The sequence below is a fragment of the Mastigoproctus giganteus genome, chromosome 3 (genome assembly GCF_048544385.1).
Source record: "Mastigoproctus giganteus isolate SK-2022 chromosome 3, ASM4854438v1, whole genome shotgun sequence".
NCBI lineage: Eukaryota > Metazoa > Arthropoda > Arachnida > Uropygi > Thelyphonidae > Mastigoproctus > Mastigoproctus giganteus.
Window position 1 is genome coordinate 213,394,762 of NC_143577.1, and position 23,830 is coordinate 213,418,591.

Here is a 23,830-nt window from a genome sequence, read left to right on the forward strand (position 1 = left end):
GGGTTCGAGCCCATGACCACCAAATACGGAGGATGCGGAAAGGACAGGGAATGACCACCACATATCCCTGGAGCAATATGGCCTTAGTTACTAATGCTCCTAAAAAAAACCAAATAACAAATAATAACACAAAGAAGTTGGCATAGGATGTCGGATGAAAACTTAATAAAAATTTGGAATATTCTACAAAAACTTTATTATAAAATTATTTTTGCTTATGTTATTTATTTTTACTTATTTTTAAGGGCCATAGTCTAACGAATGACCCTTAAAATGTCACTCGGTTGTCTGTCTATCTGTCCGTGCATCTGTCACAGCATTGTATCTCTGGAACCACTCAACCTGTTGACTAGAAATTTTGCATGGGTTTGCACATCAAGTGGATCAACATAACGCCATATTGATCATCGTTGACAAAACTTTGTCTGAGAAATAGAGGGAGGTTAAAATGTGGTGGGATAAAAATGTTGTTGACAACCTATAGATATACCATTGGAAAGAGCTCAGTGAGTATGTTTAAAATATAATTTTAAAATTAAAAATGGCGGCACCAGACAGGAAAATGTGAGTAATTTTTGTGTTCCCCTCTCTATTTCCGTCGCTAACGGAGCTAAAAATTTAAAAATCACATTAGCTATGCGTTATTCGATGCTTAACAAGAGAAAACTATTCCGATTGAAATCGATCATTTATTTGTGTTAAAATTAAAAAAACAATTTTTTATTGCACTTTGATAGCACGCTTCTTTGTACTAATAACTCTCCTTTTGGTGACAAAAAGGTTGCTAAATAGTTAATTAATAATTCTATAAAGGTCATTTATAAATTTTTTCCATAAGTATTTTTTAACAGTTTTCAAAGCTGGAGTTGTCCCGGCAAGGAGGTACTAAGAGAGCCAGTGTTGAGGCGGTGGTGGTGGAGAGGCACCTGCGCAGAGTCTTGCACGGCTCTCACCTGCCAGTCGCTTCTCCCCCAAGACTTTAATCGCTTCTCCAGGAAGAAGTCGGAGTTGCTTCTCCCACCCTTGGCATTCACAATAACTGGAAAGACTCAAATAGACAACGTTTTCGTTATTTCCTAAGTTTTAGGCCAAGCCGGAGTACTAGAAACTTTTTTCAGTTACCATAAAAATCTCTATTTGAGATACTACACTAACGACCATTCGTGTCATCCTGAGTGCCCGGCACTCAGAGTTGACCGATTTATTTACTTATTTTATTCACATTTTACATATTTTTCTATATTTACTTGAATTATACTAAATTTGTAGTTCTTATTCCAAAAACATTACTACAAAAGTAACAATATCAGGTAAAAAAAAAATTTTAGACTACTTTTCATATCCTTTTAATTTTCAGCTTTTCCTGATGGCAAAGAATGAGTACCGGCACCTATTTTATTACAAAAAAAAGCACTGGTAATAGCCATATAGTGCAAAGAAGCTTAAGGCTTATGCTGCACCAGCCAAAAAAAAAAAAAAAAAAAGAAAAGAAAAGAAAAGAAAAAAAAAAAGAGTAAAATAATAATAAAAGAAAAGGAAATATATGCAACCTATGCATTTCCCTCCTCCTGTAGGTAACTATCCAGCTGACCTTTGAATTTCCCAAAACTGTCAGCCTCAACCACCCATGCAGGTAACTTATTCAAGTAATTTATAACTTCTTGGCTAAAATAAAACTTCCTGGAATCCATTCTAAACATCTCCTCACCCCTCCTTAACTTGAATTTATGACTACTAGTTCTAGAATCATTTATAACTGTGAAAATTTTGTTCATCATTCATTTTACTTTTGTCTCCTCTAAGGTGCCTAGTTTCCAAGCTGTGCAACCCACATATTCAAAGTCTTTCCTCATATGGATACCCTTTTTCCAATCTCACCAGGCGAGTTACCTGTCTCTGGACCCTTTCAAGAAGCAGGCTCTATGTCTATTTTTAGGCACTATATCCATACTTGATCACAGTATTCCAGGGTTATAGGGAGGTCATAATCACACTGTGTAATACTGTCTCCAAGTGTTGGGGATACACACCTTTAAAAAAAAGAAATCCACTAAACTTCTTGAAAGAATCAAGGGATGGGCATTCTTTGTATTTGTACTCATTCTTGGATTAAAGCTTGCTATAGGTTTTGCAGAGTAATGTAATAAGATTAATGTTTGATCATTAAAAACTTTATAAAACTTACTGTACAAAAAAGTGCAGTGGGAAACTTGGAGAGCAACATGCCTGGTGAAATCAGCTAAAAGGCTCATATGACAAAAAAATTTTTGAATATGTGCACTATAAAACTTGATAACTAGGTACTTCAGTAGGGATTTGATTGTTAGGGGATAGTAAAATGAATGAAAGTGAAATGTTCCAAATTTCTTAAATAATATTGATACAAGGCATGAAGACTTGGGGTCAGAGCATAAATTCAAGTTGTGGGAGGGAAGGTTTAGACTGGATTATAGGAAATTTTCTTTTAGCCATCAAGTTATCAAGTTGCTAATAACTGGAATATGTTACCTTCATGGGAGCTGAGGCTTGGAGAAATTCAAAGATTAGCTATATTGGTATCTGTGTTAAGAGGGAACATGTAGGTGATCTTATATTTTATTTTATTAAAGAAACTAATTTGTTTTTAGCTGGTACAGTAAAAGCATAAGATATCAGCTTAGACCTCCATTACCAAACTTGTTACACTATAACATCATATAGAAATAAATACATTTTGGATATCAGTAGTTCTTTTTGCTTCTGTGATGGTATTGTGTAAGGGTTGGCAACATATGGTATTAGTTTTTTTTTTTTATGAAAACCCCAAACATGAGAGGTATTAAAACCTATAGTACTTAGTACTGTGCATGGGTTGGAGGTTGAGAAGACGAAAGAAGATATTTGTTGACATGTGGTGTTAGTGCCAAAGATAACACTCCAAACTGTCCTGAATGGTAGTAGTAGCAGCAGTAATGATGCAAGAAAGCAAGCTTATATAGCATCAGCCAAAAGGGGGGGGGGACTACACACTTCGCCCATCTATACTCTCCAAGAATTTGTCTAGTTCTTTCTTGAAATTTTTCAAACCATCCACTTTCTCAACAACAGATGGAAGCCTGTCTGAAGGCAAACTTCTGCATTTCTAACCTACAACCATACTTCCTCAACTTAAATTTATGCTCTCTCATGTGAGTAGCCTTGGCAAGAGGAAGAATGCTATTAACATTCAACTTACTCAATCTATTCAAGGCCATAAACATCTCAATCAGATCACCCTGCAGGCATAGTCTCCAGATGCTGCAATTTGCAGAACTGAAGTCTTTCTAGATAAGAGCACCCTTTTGTTCCCTTTCACCAATCTGTTTGCCCTACTCTGCACCCATTCCAGAAAATCTACATCCTTCCTAAAGTGACGCCTCCAGACCTGTATACAATGCTCAAGATGCAGCCTAACCATAATCTTATACAAAAGGATAATTACTTCCTTATTCTGCTAGCAAAGTTTCTGTATATCATTGACAAAACCTCATGAGCTGATCTGGCACATTGTCTGCACTGCCCAGAGAATTTCATGTTTGACAGCAGAATTCCCCCAGGTCTTTCATTCTCCACCACCCTGAGTGCAGTACCACACAGTTAATAAATTACTCTGGGGTTACTGCTACCCATGTGCAGTATCTTGCATTTTTCAATGTTAAACTTCAACTGCCATTTCTCAGCTCATCAACCCAGTTTTCGTAGATCTTGTAGCAGTAGCTCACCCAGATTACTGTCGTTAACCATCCTGCCAACCTTTGTATCATCTGCAGACTTAGACATTAAGCCTGATATACCTTCATCAGTATCAATAATAAATATCAAAAGCAACAATGTGCCCAGCACTGAATCCAAGGGGACTCCACTAATAACAGTAGTCCACGAAGAGCAGTGCCCATGGATAACAACTCTGTCTTCTTTTACTTAACCATACCTTTATCCATAGATATGGATAAAAACTTGCCCTTAAAGCCACATTGCTCCAGTTTCTACAGCACTCCTTTATGTACGGCCATAGCAAAAGCCTTACTGAAATCTAAGTGTATGATGTCAAGATTATTTTCTGCATCCATTTCCTTGGTCACTGCATCATAGGAACCTATCAGTTTGGTTAGAAAAGACTGCAGTCACACAGCATGGATTAACAAATCCATGTTGTGACTGCAGTATAATTGCATTTTTGTCCAGATGGTCCTGCAATACTTCTCTAACCAGTGATCCCATTATTTTCCCTGGAACAGACGTTAAGCTAACAGGTCTGTAATTATTCATGTCACCTTTTGATTCCCCTTTATGAATTGAGGATACATTCACACATCTCCAGTCCATAGGATCCTCCCCTGAATCCAAGAATGCTCCATAATTATGGCCACGGGTTTTCTTACTATAATTGGAAGATTACATTCATCCAAGGTGCCTTTTTGTGTTCAGCTTCAACAATTTCTCTTTTGCTTTCCTTTCAGTTATCACAAAGTCATTTAACTCCTCATTAGAGTTTTATAAACTTCTGGTATCCCCTTTCCTAAAGAATTCCTCATGTGTGAATATAAATGCAAAATACCTATTCAGTTTGTCGGCAACCTGAGCAGGTTCATCAACAGTTAACCCAGTGACATCAAGTGGCCCGATATGATTCATCCCCTTCCTTCTACTGTTAATATAAGCATAGAATTCCTTGCTGCTTTACTTTGCATTCTTTGCAAGAGACTTCTCATAATTTCCCTTAGTTTGTCAAACCTCCTTTCTGACTTGATTACAGACTAATTTATATTTACTATAGGCTTCTGTATCACCTGATAATTTATATGCATGCCATGCACTTTTCTCCTCTGCCAAGTTTCTCAGTAGTTCATCTGACCTCCATTTAGGTCTAAGTCTTGAACAGTATTTCTTCCCTGATTATTCCTTGAATGCTTCCCATTTAGAATTTGCTGGTGGTAACATCATCATTTGGTCCCACTGCATAGAATTTAAAAATTGTCTAGACCACTGTAGTCATCTTTTCTAAAGCAAAAGCCTTTCCCTTTATTCTTGATAGTAGTTATGTCTTTAATTAAATTGCACATTAGTACACTGATTGCTGCCGTCTAGTGGGTCTTTTACCTGCAGTACTATATACACTGAGTGATCACTGAATTAAGACCACCTACCTAATACTTTGCAGGTCCTCCTTTTGCCCTCAGTACAGCAGCTATCCAATATTATTATTTATTATTATTATTATTATTAGCCATATGGTGCAAGGAAGCCTGAGGCTTATACTGCACCAGCCAAAAAAAAAAAAAAAAAAAAATTTCTGAATTACCCTGAGAGTGAGAGATAGAAGTAGAAGGGAATCACCAAGAAAAAGAAGAATAATGATATCAGCTCAGGACCCTGGGTGTGTCAAGCCCACACTCACCAGATGTGAGCCGCCCCTGGGGTCATGTCAGAGAAGTTTAAATTAATTATTTTGACATGAATATAATCATTAATTATATTTAGTAGTCACACAAACTTTAATCACAATCCACTCCAACATGTCATTTCTGCACTCGTTTTAGCATTAGCATTAGTAGAGGCATCCGACGTGGCATTGATTCAACAAGATGTTGGAAGTGTTCGGGAGGTATGGCCAACTAAGCTGTGGGTAATGTGGTCGGCAATGCAGGTATGGAGGTGATTGGTGTATCCAGACGCCTGATATGCCTTTCCATAGTGTCCCACAAGTGCTCTATGGGATTGATATCGGAGGAGTTTGGAAGCCAGTCGATATGCTGGAAGTCAGAACTGTGTTCCTCAAGCCATTCCTGCACATCAAGTGCTTGATGTCTCGGCGCATTGTCATCTTGGAAGACACCATCGCCATTCGGGAAAAAGTGTAACATAGCGGGATGTACACGGTCAGCACATCCAACTTGCATGCTCTTTGCACCAGGCAAGTCTTTTACACCGATGAACCTTGGTTACGAGAGGATGCCATATGGGTCGTCTGCTGGTATAGCCTATATGTGCAAGCGTGCAATGCATGGTCATGCCAGATATTGTTCCGGGTTGGCCCATGTTGTATTAGGTAGTCAACTCTTGAACAGTGCTGTGCCTGTTTGCCTGTACGAGTTGTCGGACCCGGCGCTCACCTTTAACATCAACCTTTCGCTGACCATTGCAGTTTTGCCATCGGGTCGTTGTTTGGCCATTTTGATACCAGTCCTGCTACACTTTAACTTCGACGATTCTCGAACACCCCACCAGTTCAGCCGTTTGGGAAATCGAGGCACCAGCTTGTCGAGCTCCCACAATCTGTCCTTTATCAAACTCCGATAAATCCTTCCTTTTACCCATCACACTCGGAATTTTACTACCTACTGAACCACTGACACCTTATCTATGCTAAGTAGGTAAACTAACTGTGCACTCTCGTACCTCATGTGGTCAGCGGGTCGCAATCAGTTTTCATACGGGTGGTCCTAATTCAGTGATCACTTAGTGTATATACAGTATAGTACTATACTGTATATATACACAACACTATACAGTACTATATATATATTTTGATAAATGTAATTCTTAAGAACATTTACAGTTTTCTGCTTTCATTACTGTAATATTTGCTAAATTGCAGAGGGTACTTTCTCTCCATTATTTGGAATGAACCATAAACCTAGACTTGTAAATGTGGAGTATGGAAAAGAAATCACAGGTACTCAAAAGTGTGTTATTTCAGAAACATTCAATAAATTCATCAAGTAGCGATAATTAAAAAAAAATTGGAAATTGTATATACAGTGACTGCAGATTCCTAATGCGTGAAGAATCACTACTGATAACATTAGCCAACACAGTTTTTATCTCCAAGAACTTAAATGCTGTTTTTAACCAATTTTTATGCATAGACTTCAAAATTCACTATGATAGTTTCACATCACATCACAGTTATTAAATATAGAGGGAGTTATGCTTTACCAAAATATGCTTTACCAGTTTTGCATAATCTAGCCAGTAATGTAGGACTTACTGATTTATTTTAGCAGATATAATCTAATTCTCTTAATTTTTCAATTTAGCAGTCGATTCTGGCCTCGGTTTTCTTGTGATAAACATAATCTGGCTTCTACCTATGGCTCTTAGGTTCAAATTCCAATGCAACAATTTACAATTTGAAAGAAGTTAGCGTTTTGGTGAGGATTTTTGTAGGCTATGCCTAGGTTTTCCAAGTATTAACTGACCATGACATGTTCTCAGGGTTGTAAATCTATCCTCCAAACATAAATAGCCCCTCGAGAGTAGGAGGGTGCAGCCCGCAACCTTTGCAGTAGCAGTAAAATAATTTCCGGCTCCATCTGCCAATTCACAAATATTTTTCCTTTCAGTGTTTTCACACAAGTAGAACTAGTAAGTTGCCATGTCAGTGTACTGTGTAGTAATAAAAATTGAATTTGTGTTATTATATTGTAGTGTTCAAAACTGAATTTGTTTTCAGAAACTTTTATGTTTTTAGTGATTCAAAGAATAAGCAGACACATAGGAAGTATATCAATCATCCAGGCAATTTTTATTATGTTTGTGGATGGTTTACCCTAAAGACTTAAAGGAAAAATATCTATGACATTACAAAACTTTCATATTCTTTTTATTTTGGATGTAAGATTGGTGATCAAAACAAACCTTGGGCACTTCACGAGTGTTGTATTGCCTGTACGACAAACCTTAGGAAGTGGCTACATGGCAAACTCAAAGCATTACTTTTTGCAGTCCCTATAGTTTGACGAGACCGACCGGACTAGCAGGGCGGGTGAAGCGCCTGCCTGGCAACCCAAATATCGCGGGTTCGAATCCCGCCTCGGGCTTGGATCAGAGTACTGCAAAAACCTTGGGAGGTGCATTATGGCCATAGAAGCCGATGCGCCAATAACTACCAAAGAAAAAAAAGTTTGACAAGAGCTATCTAACCACATTAATGATTGCTACTTCTGTATGACAAATATATCTGGTATGTCTAAAAAAAGCAAACATGCTATAATATATCCAAATATACCTTCTGCAATTTGGCCTGTTCCACACAGTGACAATTTTCCAGTACTAGTGCTCCCCAAAACTTGGGATAACAGTAGTGGGGAAGATGATAGTGATCAAGTTCAAGTTGAGAATTCCGCGGAAGCCTCCACTTCACAAGATGTCGACTATCAGCCAGTAAGCTCAGATAGTGAGGTACATTTAATCAAACAAGATGAGTTGAATGATTTGGTTTGAGACTTAAATTTGCTTAAAGAACAAGCTGAACTGTTAGGTTCTAGGTTACTGCAGTGGAATATATTTGCAGCAGGAACAAAGATTTCAGTGTTTCAAAAAATATATGAAAAGTTTTTGAAATATTTTATTGCAGAGGAGAGTATGTGTTTTTGCAAAGACATCATTGGACTTCTGAAAAAAACTAGGTGTTGTGCATAAGTCAGATGAATGGCATTTATTCATAAATGACGCAAAATTAAGTTTAAAAGCAGTTTTGCTTAATAATGGCATTTATTCATAAATGACGCAAAATTAAGTTTAAAAGCAGTTTTGCTTAATAATGGCAATGAATTTCCATCAGTTCCTCTGTTTCATTCAGTTGGACTTAAAGAAAGTCATGAAAGCATGTCTAAGGTTCTACATATGATAAAATACCAGGATTATGGTTGGAACATATGCAGTGATCTTAAGGTTATTGGTTTGCTTGTTGGTTTTTTTTTTTTTTTGGGGGGGGGGGTCACATAATATTGTTGTTTTTGAGTTTGTGGGACAGCCGTGCGACAGAAGAACATTATGTTCTGCAACATTGGGACAAACAGGTTGAGTTCATACCATGACAATGTAATGTAAAAGAGACACGACTTTTCGAAGTAATGTAATGTAATGAGACATGACTTTTCGTTAAAAAACCCATGCTGTGTCTGAATTATTACTGCAGTCTCGTCTTGATGATCCTGCAATCCATCTTTAACCAGTGACTTCATTATTTTCCCCGGAACAGAAGTTAAACTAACCAGTCTGTAATTATTCGTGTCACCTTTAAAAAACCCTTTTTGAATTGGATACATTTGCACATCTCCAGTTTGTGTGAACTTCCGCTGAGTCCAAGGATGCTCTCATAATTATGACTAAGTGTTTGCTTACTCCCTTTGCCACCTCCATTAATATAACTGCATAGATCCTATCTGCCACAGATGCCTTACTTATGTTTAACTTCATCAATTTTCCTCCACTTTTCTCTCAGTTATTCCAAAATCATTAAGCACCCTTTTACAGTTTGATAAACTTCTGGCATTTTCAATCCTTAATAACTTCTCGTGTGTGAATGCAATACAAAATACTCATTCAGATTATCAGCTATCTGAGAAGGATCATCAACAGTTGAGCCACTGATACCAAATGGACCAGTCTGATTCAGCCCCTTCCTTTAGCATTAGCAAGGGCACATGATGCAAGAAAGCAAGCATACATAATATCAGCCACCAAAAAAAAAAAAAAAAAAAACACATGCCTTTCTTATTTCATCCATCCACTCGCTCCAAATGTTTGTCTATTTCTGCCTTGAATCTGTTTAAACTATGAACTTCTACAATGACAGATGGAAGTTTATTCCAGCACTCAATCAACCGCTGGCTAAAGGCAAACTTCCGCACATCTATCCTACAACTGTCTTTCCTCAATTTGAATTTATGCTCTCTGAGGCAATTATTCTGAACAAGAGGAAGAATCCCATCAGCATTGAGCATGCTCAATGCCATTCAAGGCTTTATACACCTCTATCAGATCACCTCGCCGGTGTCTAGTCTCCACACACTGTAATTTGCAAAACTTAAGCCTTTATTCTAAGAGCAACCCTTTGTTCCATTCACTAATCTTGTTGCCCTTCTCTGTACTCGTTCCAACAGCTATACATCCTTCTTAAAATGAGGCCTCCAGACCTGTATACAGTACTCAAGGTGTGGCCTGAACATTGCCTTATACAAGGAGATAATCACCTCCTTATCCCTGCTAGAAAAATTCCTATATATCATTGACATGACACCATGGGCTACTCTTGCAGACCTTCTGCACTGCTCAGAAAACTTCATATCTGCCTGCACAATTACCCCCAGGTCATTTTCAATCTCTACCTCTGTCAGTGTACCACATTGCCCACATATCCATACCACACAGTTGATATGTTACTCTGGGGTTACTGCTTCCCATAGGCAGTACTTTACATTTGTCAATGTTAAACTTCAGTTGTCACCTCTCAGCCCATCTACTGAACTTTTCTAGATCCTGTTAATGACACTAACTGTCATTAGTGTCATTAACAACCCTGCCGACCTTCGTATCATCTGCAAACTTGGACATTAAGCCTGATATACCATCATCAGTATCATTAATAAATACAGAAAACAACAATGGACCCAACATTGAACCCTGGGGGACTCCACTAATAACATTAGTCCAAGAAGAGCAATGTCCATTGATTACCACTCTCTGTCTTCTACCACTGTACCATCACTTTATCCAAAGCAGCAATTTGCCCCCAATGGAACACAAAATTTGTTCAGCAGTTTTCCATGTGCAACAATATCAAAAGCCTTTCTAAGATCCAAATATATGATATCAAAATTACTCTTTGCATCCAGTTCCTTTGTGACTATATCATAGTATCCAATCAAATTGATCAGACAAGACTTCCCCTTAACAAACCCAGGCTGTGTCCAAGCTATAACTGAAGTCTTGTCTAGATGATCCTGCAATGCTTCTTTAACCAGTACCTCCATTAATTTCCCTGGAACAGAAATTAAGCTAACAAGTCTGTGATTACCTGTGTCTCCCTTTGATCCTCCTTTGTGGATTGGGGTCACATTTGCACATCTCCAGTCCATCGGTACCTCCCCTTAGTCCAAAGAAGCCCTCATTATTATGGCTAAGGATTTGCTTACTTCCTTTGCTGCCTCCTTTAATATAACTGGATAGATTCCATCCACCCCAGGTGCCTTTCTTATATTTATCTTCAACAATTTCTCCTCCACTTTACTCTCAGTCATTACAATATTATCTAGCTTACTGCCATAGTTTAGTTACACCTCTGGCATTCCCCTCCCTGAATAACTCCTCATGTGTGAATGTAGATGCAAACTATTCATTTAGTTTGTTAGCTACCTGAGCAGGATCATCATCAGTTGAATCATCGATATCAAGTGGACCAATCTGATCCATCCCCTTCCTTCTAGAGTTTACATCCTTTGCCAAAGATTTCTCTTAATTTGCCTTTGCCTGCCTAACCTCCATTGTGATTTGGTTACAGACCAGCTTATATCTATCATAGGCTTCTGTGTCACCTGTCAATTTATATGTATCCCATTCAGTTTTCATCCCTGCCACATGTCTAATTAGTTCATCTGACATCCATTTAGGCCTAAATTTTGAACTATATTTCTTAGTTGGTATGAAAAGCCTCGTAGCTTCCAAGATTATTTCTTTGAATGCTTCCCATTATGAATTTGCTGTTGGTGACATCATCAGTTTGTCTCACTGTATAGAATTTAAATACTGTCACTAGTCACTTTTATGAAAGCAAAAATCCTTCCCTTTACCCCGGATGGTAGTTAACTCTTTGGGTAAATTCCAGTTCAGCAGACTGTCATCACTACCACCTAGTGGTTCCTTTATCTGCAGATTCTTAATGCATGAAGAATCACTACTGATAATCAGATCAAGAGTATTACTCTTTCTAGTTGCCTCCCGAACATGCTGCTGTAGAAAACAATCATCCAATAAATCCCCAAAAGCCTTGCTAGTGTGTGTGTGTGTGTGTGTGTGTGACCAACCTAGAAATTCCAGTCAGTCTCTAGAAAATTAAAATCCCCCATTATAAGACAGTCTGATTTACTGGCCCACTCTATTTCTCTGCACAATTGCTCATTATATTCGTCAGATTTATTAGGCCTATAACACACACCTGCTCTCAATTTTGATCTTCCAATGCTTATGTCACACCAAACAGACTCAACATTGCATTGTCCACCAACATCAATTTAAGCACTTCCTTAAATTTTGTGTTTCTTAACTAACAGCATATCCCCTCCTCCCTTCCTGTCCGTCGATCCTCTCTGTACACATTGTACTCTCCAAATTCCAATTCTGCTCTGCTTATCTCTGTGTGACACCACGTTTCTGATATCCCAACAATATCTGCCTTTGAATGTCTTGACTAGTACTTCAAGCTCATCAAATTTATTAACAATGCTCCAAGCATTGGTGTACACAGAAGGAAAGAAGGCGCTGACTCTCTTTAAAAATTACAGCTGTGAATTACAGGCTCCGAAACAGCGATAAGTGTTTGCCTTTTTATTTACTTAATTGTTATTTTATATTGTACTTTAAACGTAGTCTTATAGTTATTGTTCCGCTGGTTATTTTTATTTTTAATTTAGGTAAAGAGTTTTTGTAGATTACTACTTAATATACGTAAAACTTATTTCATTCAAATCTTGCAGCCATTGTTTTTGTATAGAGTAGTAGGGAATTCAAATTTTTAATTGTGGTAACTAGGCAGCTCTAACGTATAATTATATAGCGTAATACGCATCACTGCATTTAGGATTTTATTAGATAGCATAGTATTAACAATTAATTAATTAAATTTATTGATCTTATTAATTTAAAATATCATGCCTCAGACTAGAGCAGCAAAGCAACGGGCACAAAGTGACAGGAGCGCTGTGACTCTGGGGAGAACTGAGGGGAGCAATTCTCCAACACATCACAGTCTAAAAAAATGTGCAACTCGTGAAATGTTTGCCGAACGCTCTGGAACAGAACATGATCTAGCCAAGGAGGATGTCTTTGTGTGTGCCAGGTGCAGAGAGTGTCTAGAAATTAGGCATCAACTCAGCGTTCTACTGGGCATCGATGAGAGCTTGAGGTGTAGAGTAGATGCCCTCGAAGAAATTAATATGAGGGGCCCATCAAGTTCTCAGCTGCCCAACTCAATGCCAGAGCTCAGTCCTAGGCATCAGGCAACACAGCGGCAATCTCCAAGGCAGAACGCGCTGGTCCCAAAAGAACTAGTTATTGTTGGTGACTCTATTGCCAGGGAATATATTGTGTAAAAAAGGATAGATGGAACAGGACCAGGGTATGTCTGCCAGGGCAAAAGTTGATGACGTTGTAAAGCATATATCATTGTTAAGGGCACAAAAGGTGATATTGTTGTACACGTTGGCACTAATGACATTAAGAATAGGAGATATGCAGATTTACTTAACAAGTACAGGTCAATGTTGCAAAAAAGCCGTGTCAGGGTTAAATTTGAAAGTGTCTGCAATTCTTCCCAGACACGATAGGAGGGAATACATGATGAGAGCCTTGTCAATTAATTCAGCCCTGGAAAGATTGTGCAAGGCTCAAGCGATAGAATTTTTTTCATCGTGGTCTGTGCTTGTTAACAGGAGAGACTGCTTCTACAGGGATGGGATACACTTAAATAGAAAGGGTGCAAGAATATTTGCTGATGCTATCGAGGCAGTGTTAGGTGGGTCGGAAAACTGCTAGCTTGGGAGGATTCACAGACTACAAGGTTTAAAGTAGCCGTAGGCAGAGGTGAAGGTGATTCTTGCACAACTTCTATTAGAATAAGTAGCGACCTGGAGCGTGGGGTGTTGGGGGTTTCAGGGACGGATGGCAGTCATCCTGAAATAGGTGGGTATATGGGATGCGTTAGGGTAACTAAGAATAAGAATAGGTGCAGGTATACCAATGCTAGAAGTATAGTAAATAAATTTTATGAATTTGAAGTGCTGGTCAAGACATCAAAGGCAGATATTGTTGGGATAGCAGAGACGTGGTGTCACACAGATATAAGGAATGCAGAACTGGAATTTGGGGAGTACAGTGTGTACAGACAGGATAGACAGGATAGGAAGGGTGGAGGTGTAATGCTGTTAATTAAGAAAAACATAAAATCAAAAGACGTGCACCCAGTTGATATAGATGAACAGTGCACTGTTGAGTCAGTTTGGTGTGACATAAGCACTGTGAAAGCAAAAATAAGAGTAGGAGTGTGTTATAGGCCTAATGACTCGAATGAGTACAATGAACAATTGTACAGAGAAATAGAGTGGGCTAGTAAATCAGAATGTCTTATAATGGGGGATTTTAACTTCCTAGATATTGACTGGAACTTGTGGGTTGGTCACCCACACACTTAGTAAGACTTTTGTGGATTTATTGGGTGATTGTTTTCTGCAGCAGCAACATGTTCGAGAGGCAACCAGAAAGGGTAATACTCTTGATCTGATTATCAGCATTGATCATTCGTATATTAAGAATTTGCAGATAAAGGAACCACTAGGCGGCAGTGATCACATGTTCTGATGTGGGATTTACTTAAAGATATAATTACCATCAGGGCTAAAGGAAAGTTTTTGCTTCAATAAAGGTGAGTACAGTGGTCTCAGACAGTGTTTAAATTCTGTACAATGGGATCAACTGACAATGTCAAAGTAAATTCTAAGTGGGAAGCATTCAAGGAATTAATGGATGCTACTAAAAGTTTCATACCTATTGAGAAATATTGTTCAGGGTTTAGGCCTAAATGGTTATCAAATGAACTAATGAGACTCATAACAGAGAAGAAAAATGCATAGGATGCATATAAATTATCAAGCGACTCAAAGGAGGTTAGGCAGGCGAAGGCAGATTACGAGAAATCTTTGGCAAAAGATGCTAAGAAAAAAAGCAAGGATTTCTTTACTTATATAAACTCTAAAAGCAAGGGGATGAATCTGATTGGTCCACTTGATATCGATGGTTCCACTGTTGATGATCCTGCTCAGATAGCAAACAAACTGAATCAGTATTTTGCATCTACATTCACACATGAGGGGTTATTAAGGTTTGAAAATGGCAGAAGGTTATCAAATTGTAGCAGGGTGCTTAATGATTTTGTAATAACTGAGAGCAAAGTGGAGGAGAAATTGTTGAAGTTAAACATAAGAAAGGCACTTGGGGTGAATGGGATCTATCAAGTTATATTAAATGAGACGGCAAAGCAACTAAGCAAACCCTTAGCCATAATTATGAGAGCATCCTTGGACTCAGGGGAGGTCTCCACGGACTGGAGATGTGCAAATGTATTCCCAATTCACAAAGGGGGATCGAAGGATGATATGAGTAATTACAGACCAGTTAGTTTAACTTCTGTTCCAGGTAAAATAATGGAGTCACTGGTTAAAGATGCATTGCAGAATCATCTAGACAAGACTGCAGCAATAATTCAGACACAGCATGGGTTTGTTAAGGGAAAGTCTTGTCTGACAAATGTGATAGGATATTATGATGTGGTTACAAAGGAACTGGATGCAAAAAATAATTTTGATATCATATATTTGGATTTCAAGAAAGCTTTTGACACTGTTGCGCATGGTAGACTATTGGAGCAGAATGGTATTAAGGGTAAGTTGCTACAATGGATAAAAGGATCGTTGAGTGGGAGAAGACAGAGGGTGGTAATTAATGGAAGCTGCTCTTTGTGGACTAATGTTATTAGTGGAGTCCCACAGGGTTCGGTGTTGGGTCCACTGTTGTTTTGTATATTTATCAATGATATTGATGAAGGTATATCAGGCTTAGTGTCGAAGTTTGCAGATGATACAAAGGTTGGCAGGGTTGTTAATGACAGTAATGGCAGTGTGCTACTGCAACAGGATCTAGATAATTTGGGCAGATGGCCTAAGAAGTGGCAACTGAAGTTTAACCTTGACAAATGCAAAGTACTGCATATGGGTAGAAGTAACCCCAGAGAAATGTACCAACTGTGTGGTACTACAGTTAAGGTGGTAGAAAATGAAAAAGACCTGGGAGTAATTGTGCAGTCAGATATGAAGTTTTCTGAGCAATGCAGACAGGCTGCCAGTGCAGGTCATGGGGTTTTGTCAATTATATATAGGAATTTTGCTAGCAGGGAAAAGGAAGTGATTGTCCCTCTGTATAAGGCAATGGTCAGGCCACACCTTGAATACTGCGTATAGGTCTGGAGGCCTCATTTTAGGCAGGATGTAGATTTGTTTGAGCATGTACAGAGAAGGGCAACAAGATTTTTGAGGGGAATGAAGGGATCCTCTTACCAAGAGAGGCTTAAGTCCTGCAAATTGCAGTGGCTGGAGACTAGGCACCTGCACGGTGATCTGATTGAGGTGTATAAGGCCTTGAATGAGTTGAGCACGCTGAATTCTGATGGTATCCTTCCACTTGTTTAGATTACGAACCTCAGGGAGCATAAATTCAATTTAAGGAAAGACAGATGTAAAATAGATGTGTGGAAATTGGCCTTTAGCCAGCGGGTGGATTAATTGCTGGAACAAATTTCAATCTGTCGTTGTGAAAGTTGATAGGTTAAATAAATTTAAGAAGGAACTGGACAGGCATTTGGAGGGAATGGTGTGAATTGCTGGAACAAACTTCCATCTGTCGTTGATGTTGATAGGTTAAATAAATTTAAGGAGAAACTGGACAGGCATTTGGAGGGAATGGTGTGATATATATATATATTTTTTTTTTTTGGCTGATGCTGCATTAGCTCATACACTTGCTTTCTTGCATCACATGCCACTACTACTACTATACATGCACTTGTTTCTACTCTTAGTTACCCTAACAACCATATATTTACTTGTACCGCAGTGACTGCCAGCAGTCTCTGAAATACCCTGCATGAGTTCCAAGCTGCTACTCATTCCAATAGAAGCTGTTCAAGAATCACTTTCACCTCTGCCAGTGGCCACTGTTAATCTATTAGTCCTTGCATCCCCCGAAGCTAGCAGTTTTCCGACCCACTTAACACAGCCTGGATAGCATCAGCAAATATTCTTGCACCCTATCTATTTAAGTGTATCCCATCCCTGTAGAAGCAGTCTTTCCTGTTAACAAACACAGACCAGGCTGTGAAAAATTCTACTCCTTGAGCCTTGCACAATCTCTCCAGAGCCCAATTGATCGACAAGGCTCTCATCATATGCTCCCTCCTATCATGTCTGGGCAGAATTGCAGACACTTTCAAATTCAACCCTAACTCACAGCTTTTTTGGAACATTGCCCTGTACTTGTTAAGTAATTCCACCGGTCTCCTACTCTTAATATCATTAGTGCCAACGTGTACAACCATAAAAGATGATATCTGCTGTACAACGTCATCAACCTTTGCCCCTGGCAGAGGTGGCAGGCAGTGTTGGAGTGTAGTAAATTACTTTAGTTTTTTCTTCCAAAAATTAATCATGTTGTCATAATGGGATCTCTTATCTTTTAATATTATTTCCAAGTGAACTGTGGCAGGGCAGGGGAGAGTGCTCTAGGAAGAAGTAATGAACTGTTAAAATTTTAGTTAAGCATTTTAATAGAATTTGCCTGCAACGTTTATATTTATTTACATTTATATATTCCGTAGAAATGAATAAATAGATTTATCCTGTTTAATAACTATTTTGTTAAGTATTATTTACGCATACACACATCTGAGTGCAAACGTATCTATATCTTCATTTGTGTTAACTGATGTTCAACCACTAAATATCCTCAAAGTGGTGTTCAAAAAAACTTCATATTTTTACCACTATTAAAAAAGTCACGTTCGAATGAAATTTTACTCGTAACTGTTGGAGACTGAAAGATTACTAATGAGTAGAAAGATTCTGGATTTAATTAATTTGTTTCCATGGAATGTTCCTATTCCTTTAACTAGAGTTTGAACTTAACAGTAACATTGCTGGTAGCCTAAAATGATCTGAATGACATCAAGAAATTTCTGTGTGAATAAATTCTTCATTCATTAATCACACCAATTTTCACACCAAATGCATGGCTATTTAATTTCAAAACTTGTGATATAGTAGATGTATAAAAGCATTTAAAATTTAATTTCTAAATTAGCTAATGTAACCCACCAGAACACTTATATTAAATCAGTAATGTATTTTTCACTCTGCATAATGCAGTTATTTCAATAAAATTCTCTACATTTCAGTAATGTGTCCTTCAATGCATTCATCATACTCTTTTGGAGAATAGTTTCATTTTAACAAATATTCTTGCTCTCCATGCATATTCTATTGTTGCATAACTATTATAGATGGGCATGCAAGGTTAGAAAGAGTTTTAAAAGTTAATTATTGTGTGACTAAATGCTTCATTTTTTATTCTTATTATTTGTTATTTTAATTTTAGTTGGTGTATCTTTTTTTTCTTTCTTTTTTTTTTTTTTTTTTTTTTTTTTTTTCATTGCAGGAATCAGAAAACAGTAGTAGCGAAGTTACGTCAGATCATCACATACCATTACAAGTACCACCACCTCCACTTCATTTGTTAGACTCTTCACGTGATATTTCATTTCCACTTGGGTAAGCCTAAGGTTTTTACAACTAAATATTTATAGCCTTCATATTTCTCGGATATCTTTTAAACTTAATGAAGCTACTTATTATTTTGTATATTTATGTTATTGACAATTTGAGGTGTTTGAGCTCTTGGGTAATGTGGATTGTCATATTCAACTTAATTGTTTTGTATTTTAAACTGCATTAAAGAGATAGGGTTTCTATTTTGATATCATACTTGTGGAAGGATACAAATATTGAGCAGAAAGTTTTTCGTTAAGGGTAAAGTATGTCAAAGTAAAAGCTTTGAATTCCACAAAGCAGTCATTGATTAAATGAATTCCACAAAGCAGTAAGATTAAAATTTTAGCAGCAGAAGAAGACTGTAATCATATGCAAAAGCCTAATGATACCCTGAAGGAAGAACTGAGGAGAAGGTACCAGCCATATTGATTGGTGGTGAATTCTCATAATTTTGGTGATATAGTAAATTCCTGAATATTTGGGCTAATTATGGGAATCGGAAGAACGGATGGTCAAAAAACATGTAGAATCCAAAATTATTTGTTTTCAATTTTTAGTTTTGATAAATTTAACGTACACAAGGATAACCTCCAGTTATAACTTATAACATCATGAAGTAAAACTGTAAACAGTAGTCATTATCAATCCACTGCAGGATGGAAGCTTCCTCAATGATTCATGTTGAGGGAAATGGACCATAATCTGCCACACTAGTCCAGTGTGGGTTGGCAGACCAACCATATTTAGCAATCAGGGACTTAAACCCTGGTCTACTCAAAGAGCGTGTGCTACTGCACTCCCACTCTTGCCACTCGGCTACGAAGGCTGTGCTCATCATGAAGTATATATGAATAACTGCTAGATATTAAATTTCCAATAAATAAAATTAGTAAATTAGTTTGTTATTATAATGCTAGGTTTCTTTGAATTTTGTCATGCATTTTTCTCTTAATTTTATTCCTACATCATAAAAATATACAGTACTATACCTATTTTGATAAATGTAATTCTTAAGAACATTTACAGTTTTCTGCTTTCATTACTATAATATTTTCTAAATTACAGAGTATTCTCTCCATTATTACATGATGAACTGAATTAATTACTGACAAATGGGCCTGGAGTACTGGGGTCCATAGTTTAATAATTTCAAATAGATATTTACAGTATACCCAGTTATAAAATATAAGTACAAATTCAGTAGCTTTCGGAACACGTGTCCCTTTATCAACTGACAAGTTAATATAAAATTTGAATACATTACAAGCAAAGTGTGGCACGTTACTCATGCGTCATTGTTGTAGCACGGACGTGTGCTGCCTTACGCCAGTGATCATCCATCAATAAAACGGTTGTCTCTAGGATGGGATGTATACGCATGCCTTTCTGGCGATTTAATGCCTTAGGGTTGTTTATTATGTTTAGTGACTCTAGCCATAGGCGGTGGTGAAAGTGTCGCGCGTGGTCCACTATCTCAAAGTCGCGCTTGGGGTCAAGATCGTGGTTGGTAGCCCAAAAATGTTCTGCAAGCACTGACTGGTCAGTTTCGGCAAGCCGGATTGCTCTGTCGTGTTCCGTGAGGCGATCCTGGAGACGTCTCGATGTCTCACCTACGTAGCAACTGTTACAGGCCCTACAGGTGATACGGTACACTACATTGCTGCGTAAGACAGGTGAATCAGAGGTGGACGGTTCGCTCCCGTTTCTGGACGTGCTAGTGCATCGCGTAGGCCCACGTCTAGAGACCTCAGTATACCGCAAACCCATGTGGTGCGGTCAATTCACCAACTATGGGTCCGGCCACGCTCCAAGCCATCTCAATAGCACTGCCCGCACCCTGTTCTCCAGGGCCTGGAGCCATTCCAGCACCGACACAATTAGACGTAACGAGATCTCCCGTGTGAAGGCGGACCTAACCAGATGCGGTTATCCATCCCATGTACTAAACAGATGCTTGTTACAGGCACAAGAACTTACTTCCAACCCAAGACCTCCGAAGCAAGTCGGCATATCGTCCGCCTACATTCCGTACTATCCAGGAGTGTCAGGACGTATCTCGAAGATCCTGAGAAGTTACAACATCAAATGTGTGCAATTACCCGGTAGGAACCTACGTTCACTTGTCTCCAGTGTGAAGACCCCTGTCACACCTGTCTTACGCAGCAATGTAGTGTACCATATCACCTGTAGGGCCTGTAACAGTTGCTACGTAGGTGAGACATCGAGACGTCTCCAGGATCGCCTCACGGAACATGACAGAGCAATCCGGCTTGCCGAAACTGACCAGTCCGTGCTTGCAGAACATTTTTGGGCTACCAACCACGATCTTGACCCCAAGCGCGACTTTGAGATAGTGGACCACGCGCGACACTTTCGCCACCGCCTATGTCTAGAGTCACTAAACATAATAAACAACCCTAAGGCATCAAATCGCCAGAAAGGCATGCGTATACATCCCATCCTAGAGACAACCGTTTTATTGATGGATGATCACTGGCGTAAGGCAGCACACGTCCGTGCTACAACAATGACGCATGAGTAACGTGCCACACTTTGCTTGTAATGTATTCAAATTTTATATTAACTTGTTAGTTGATAAAGGGACACGTGTTCCGAAAGCTACTGAATTTGTACTTATATTTTATAACTGGGTATACTGTAAATATCTATTTGAAATTATTGAATTAATTACGTTAGATTGTATTTTAAAACTTTGAATCAATTGAAGCAAGACACTCATTATACCCTTTGACAGCATTGTTTGATACAGTCAGTTCTGCTGTAATGTGCATTTTAGAAATGTGAATTTACTCCAACGCAACTAATATATTAGGGAACAATGCGAGTATTACATGATTTTCTTGTTGGCTCACGCACAATTTCACCAGTAACACCATGTGAACGCAAAACCCTGCAACAAGCTGAACGTAGCGACATGCACAACAATACATATGAATTTATGAAGCTTAAAAAATGTCAAATGTGTGAGAGCTATATTTTACATTTACTGTTGTCATTTGCTGTATTCACAAGATAACAGGTGATATTGTAGGCCGACTCATGTTTTCAGGAGTTCACATTTTTCTTTTCGAACAGAAATTTTGTGAGGCATGATTGTGTGAGCAGAGGAGCACATTTATGGAGGTCACTACCATAAAACAATAAAAACAATTTGCAGTTCCCGGTTGTTTGGACTTTTCTGTTAGTGCAATAAACGGGAAGTAAACGCAATCTTTTTGCATTTGCGATAATACCGATAGCTGGAATTCTGTGGGTTTTTATGTTATTATGGTGAAATGTGTTTCCCCTTTCATGACATCTTCAATCATATAAAAAACTTAAATAAAATTTCAGAATCTTCTCTTCATTCCTATTTTTTAAGCTTCATAAACTTGTTACTCCGTATCTCACTGGTATAATTTGTGCATGCCTTGTTCATCGTTATGGATTGCTTATCTTTTTTTACTGTTTTAAATTTTACAATCCAAAAAAAAATGTCAGAAATAATAAGTAGTATGCATATACAGTCAGTCCTCGTATAACATGTGTTTACACTACACAAATTCGATCATACACGATTTATAAATAGGGGAACGATATCGTATATAACACGAACCAAATTCGCTTATGCATGATTTACCTTTGTGTTTACAAGAAATGGCAGTCAGACGCTGAATCATCCCAACTGAACGCAACACGATAGGAATGAAGAGAAGATTCTGAAAATGTATTTATGTGTTTTATATCAGAGAAGGGGAAACACATTTCACCATAATAACGTAAAATTCCAGCTATCATTATTATCGCAAATGCAATTAGATCGAGTTTACTACCAGTTTATAACAGATTCCACTAGCAGGAACGCAACTGGAAATTGTTTTTATTCTTTTATGGTAGTAACCCCCAGAAATGCGCTTTAGTAAAATGTGAGCTAGTGAGGTGTTAATAGAGTTGTCTCTGCCTTTACGGTGTTGTTTATTCAGCAGCTACATGCTCACAGCTTTGTTTATGTGAATCAAGTGTGCCTCCTCATTTTGTAATTGTGCTTTATTCCCTAAAAATTAATAAAATACTTAAAAGGTGTGAAAAGGAAGCATCCTGGTGAGGACACTACAGATTCAGAGAGAAAAAGAAAAGCAATATCGATAAACAGAGGCGGACTGGGTCAAAAATTCTTACCCAGGAAAATTTGTAATGGCCTCACACTAGCGTTTATGGCCAAATTCACACTGCCCCCCAGCCCACCAGGGTTTCCTTGATAAGGCTTATGGCCAGTCCGCCTCTGTCAATAGAAAAAAAAATATGAAATTGTGAAACACTTTGAGTGAAATGAAAGAATATGTGATATTGCACATGCTACAGGCCTAAATGAGGCAATGCTGAGAATTACAAAGAATGCAGAGAAAATAAAAACTTTCGTAGCAGGAACAACTCAAAGTGTAATTAAAATCCATTAGATTAAGACACAAAGAATTGGAAGAGATGGAACAGCTGCCATCTGTTTGGATAGAAAATCAAACAAAAAACAAGTTTGCTTATGATAGAAGCAAAAGCATTAGCAATATTTTATTATGTAATAGTTGTAATAAAATATTTAAGTATTTTATTACGATTATTTATTGTGTTTGGTAATGTTTTGGTTACAAATGTGTGTTCAGTCTTGGGTGGTCGGCACCTAACCCTATTTTTCCCATAGGGCCTGTTGTTTTTTTTTTTTTTGCACGATTTTGCATTGCACAAGAGTTTCTAGGAACACAACTATCGTGCTATACGAGGACTGACCGTATTACAGTATTAATTAAGCTATGTACGTAGCCTTACATAGTCTCCGACCAATAAAGATATCTTGTCAAGGTAAAGTGCTATATTTACTGTAATATTTATTTATTTTATTAGAAATTTAAGATGTTTTAACCTGTGTTGGCAATTTTATTGAGTTTCTAACTTTTTTGTTGTTTTACTTGCCAGACTGAACTTTTTTTTTTTTTTTTGAGTGATCTCTCCCTATTTTTCCCATAAGCCCTGTTATTTTGAATGTGCTAAATGCATAATGTGAAGATTTTTAGGAACATATGTACCATATAATATCAGAACTGACTGTATTGGCAATGATATGTGCGCGACAACTGGATGGTGTTAACATACATTTGTTTTTGGCTAATTCAGCAAAAGCCTGTGTATTAGCCACTACATGGCTAATACTAATACTTAGATTTATTTGTTAATCGAAAAAAATTTGTTATCTTATTAATTTAAAGCTTGTTTTGATATCACAAGGAAAATATATCTCAAAAATTTATTACTTATTCTCTCATATAGTTTTAACAATTTTTATTTGACATTAATACTGCAAATGTTTTTTTTTTTTTTTTTTCCCATATCAGATTATTGAGTTGACAAACAGAATAAAACTCAATTTAGGTTATATATTTTAGTTA

At 37.8% G+C, this 23,830-nt stretch overlaps 1 protein-coding gene across 1 annotated transcript in view; it reads left to right on the forward strand.

The window, feature by feature from the left end:
* The window catches only part of NC2alpha (negative cofactor 2 alpha), a 172,359-nt gene that overhangs the window by 124,064 nt on the left and 24,465 nt on the right, over positions 1 to 23,830 (forward strand). The window contains exon 6 of the mRNA XM_090370856.1: positions 18,280 to 18,392. Coding sequence (XP_090226982.1) covers positions 18,280 to 18,392 — 113 coding nt within the window. The remainder of the gene's footprint in view (positions 1 to 18,279; positions 18,393 to 23,830) is intronic.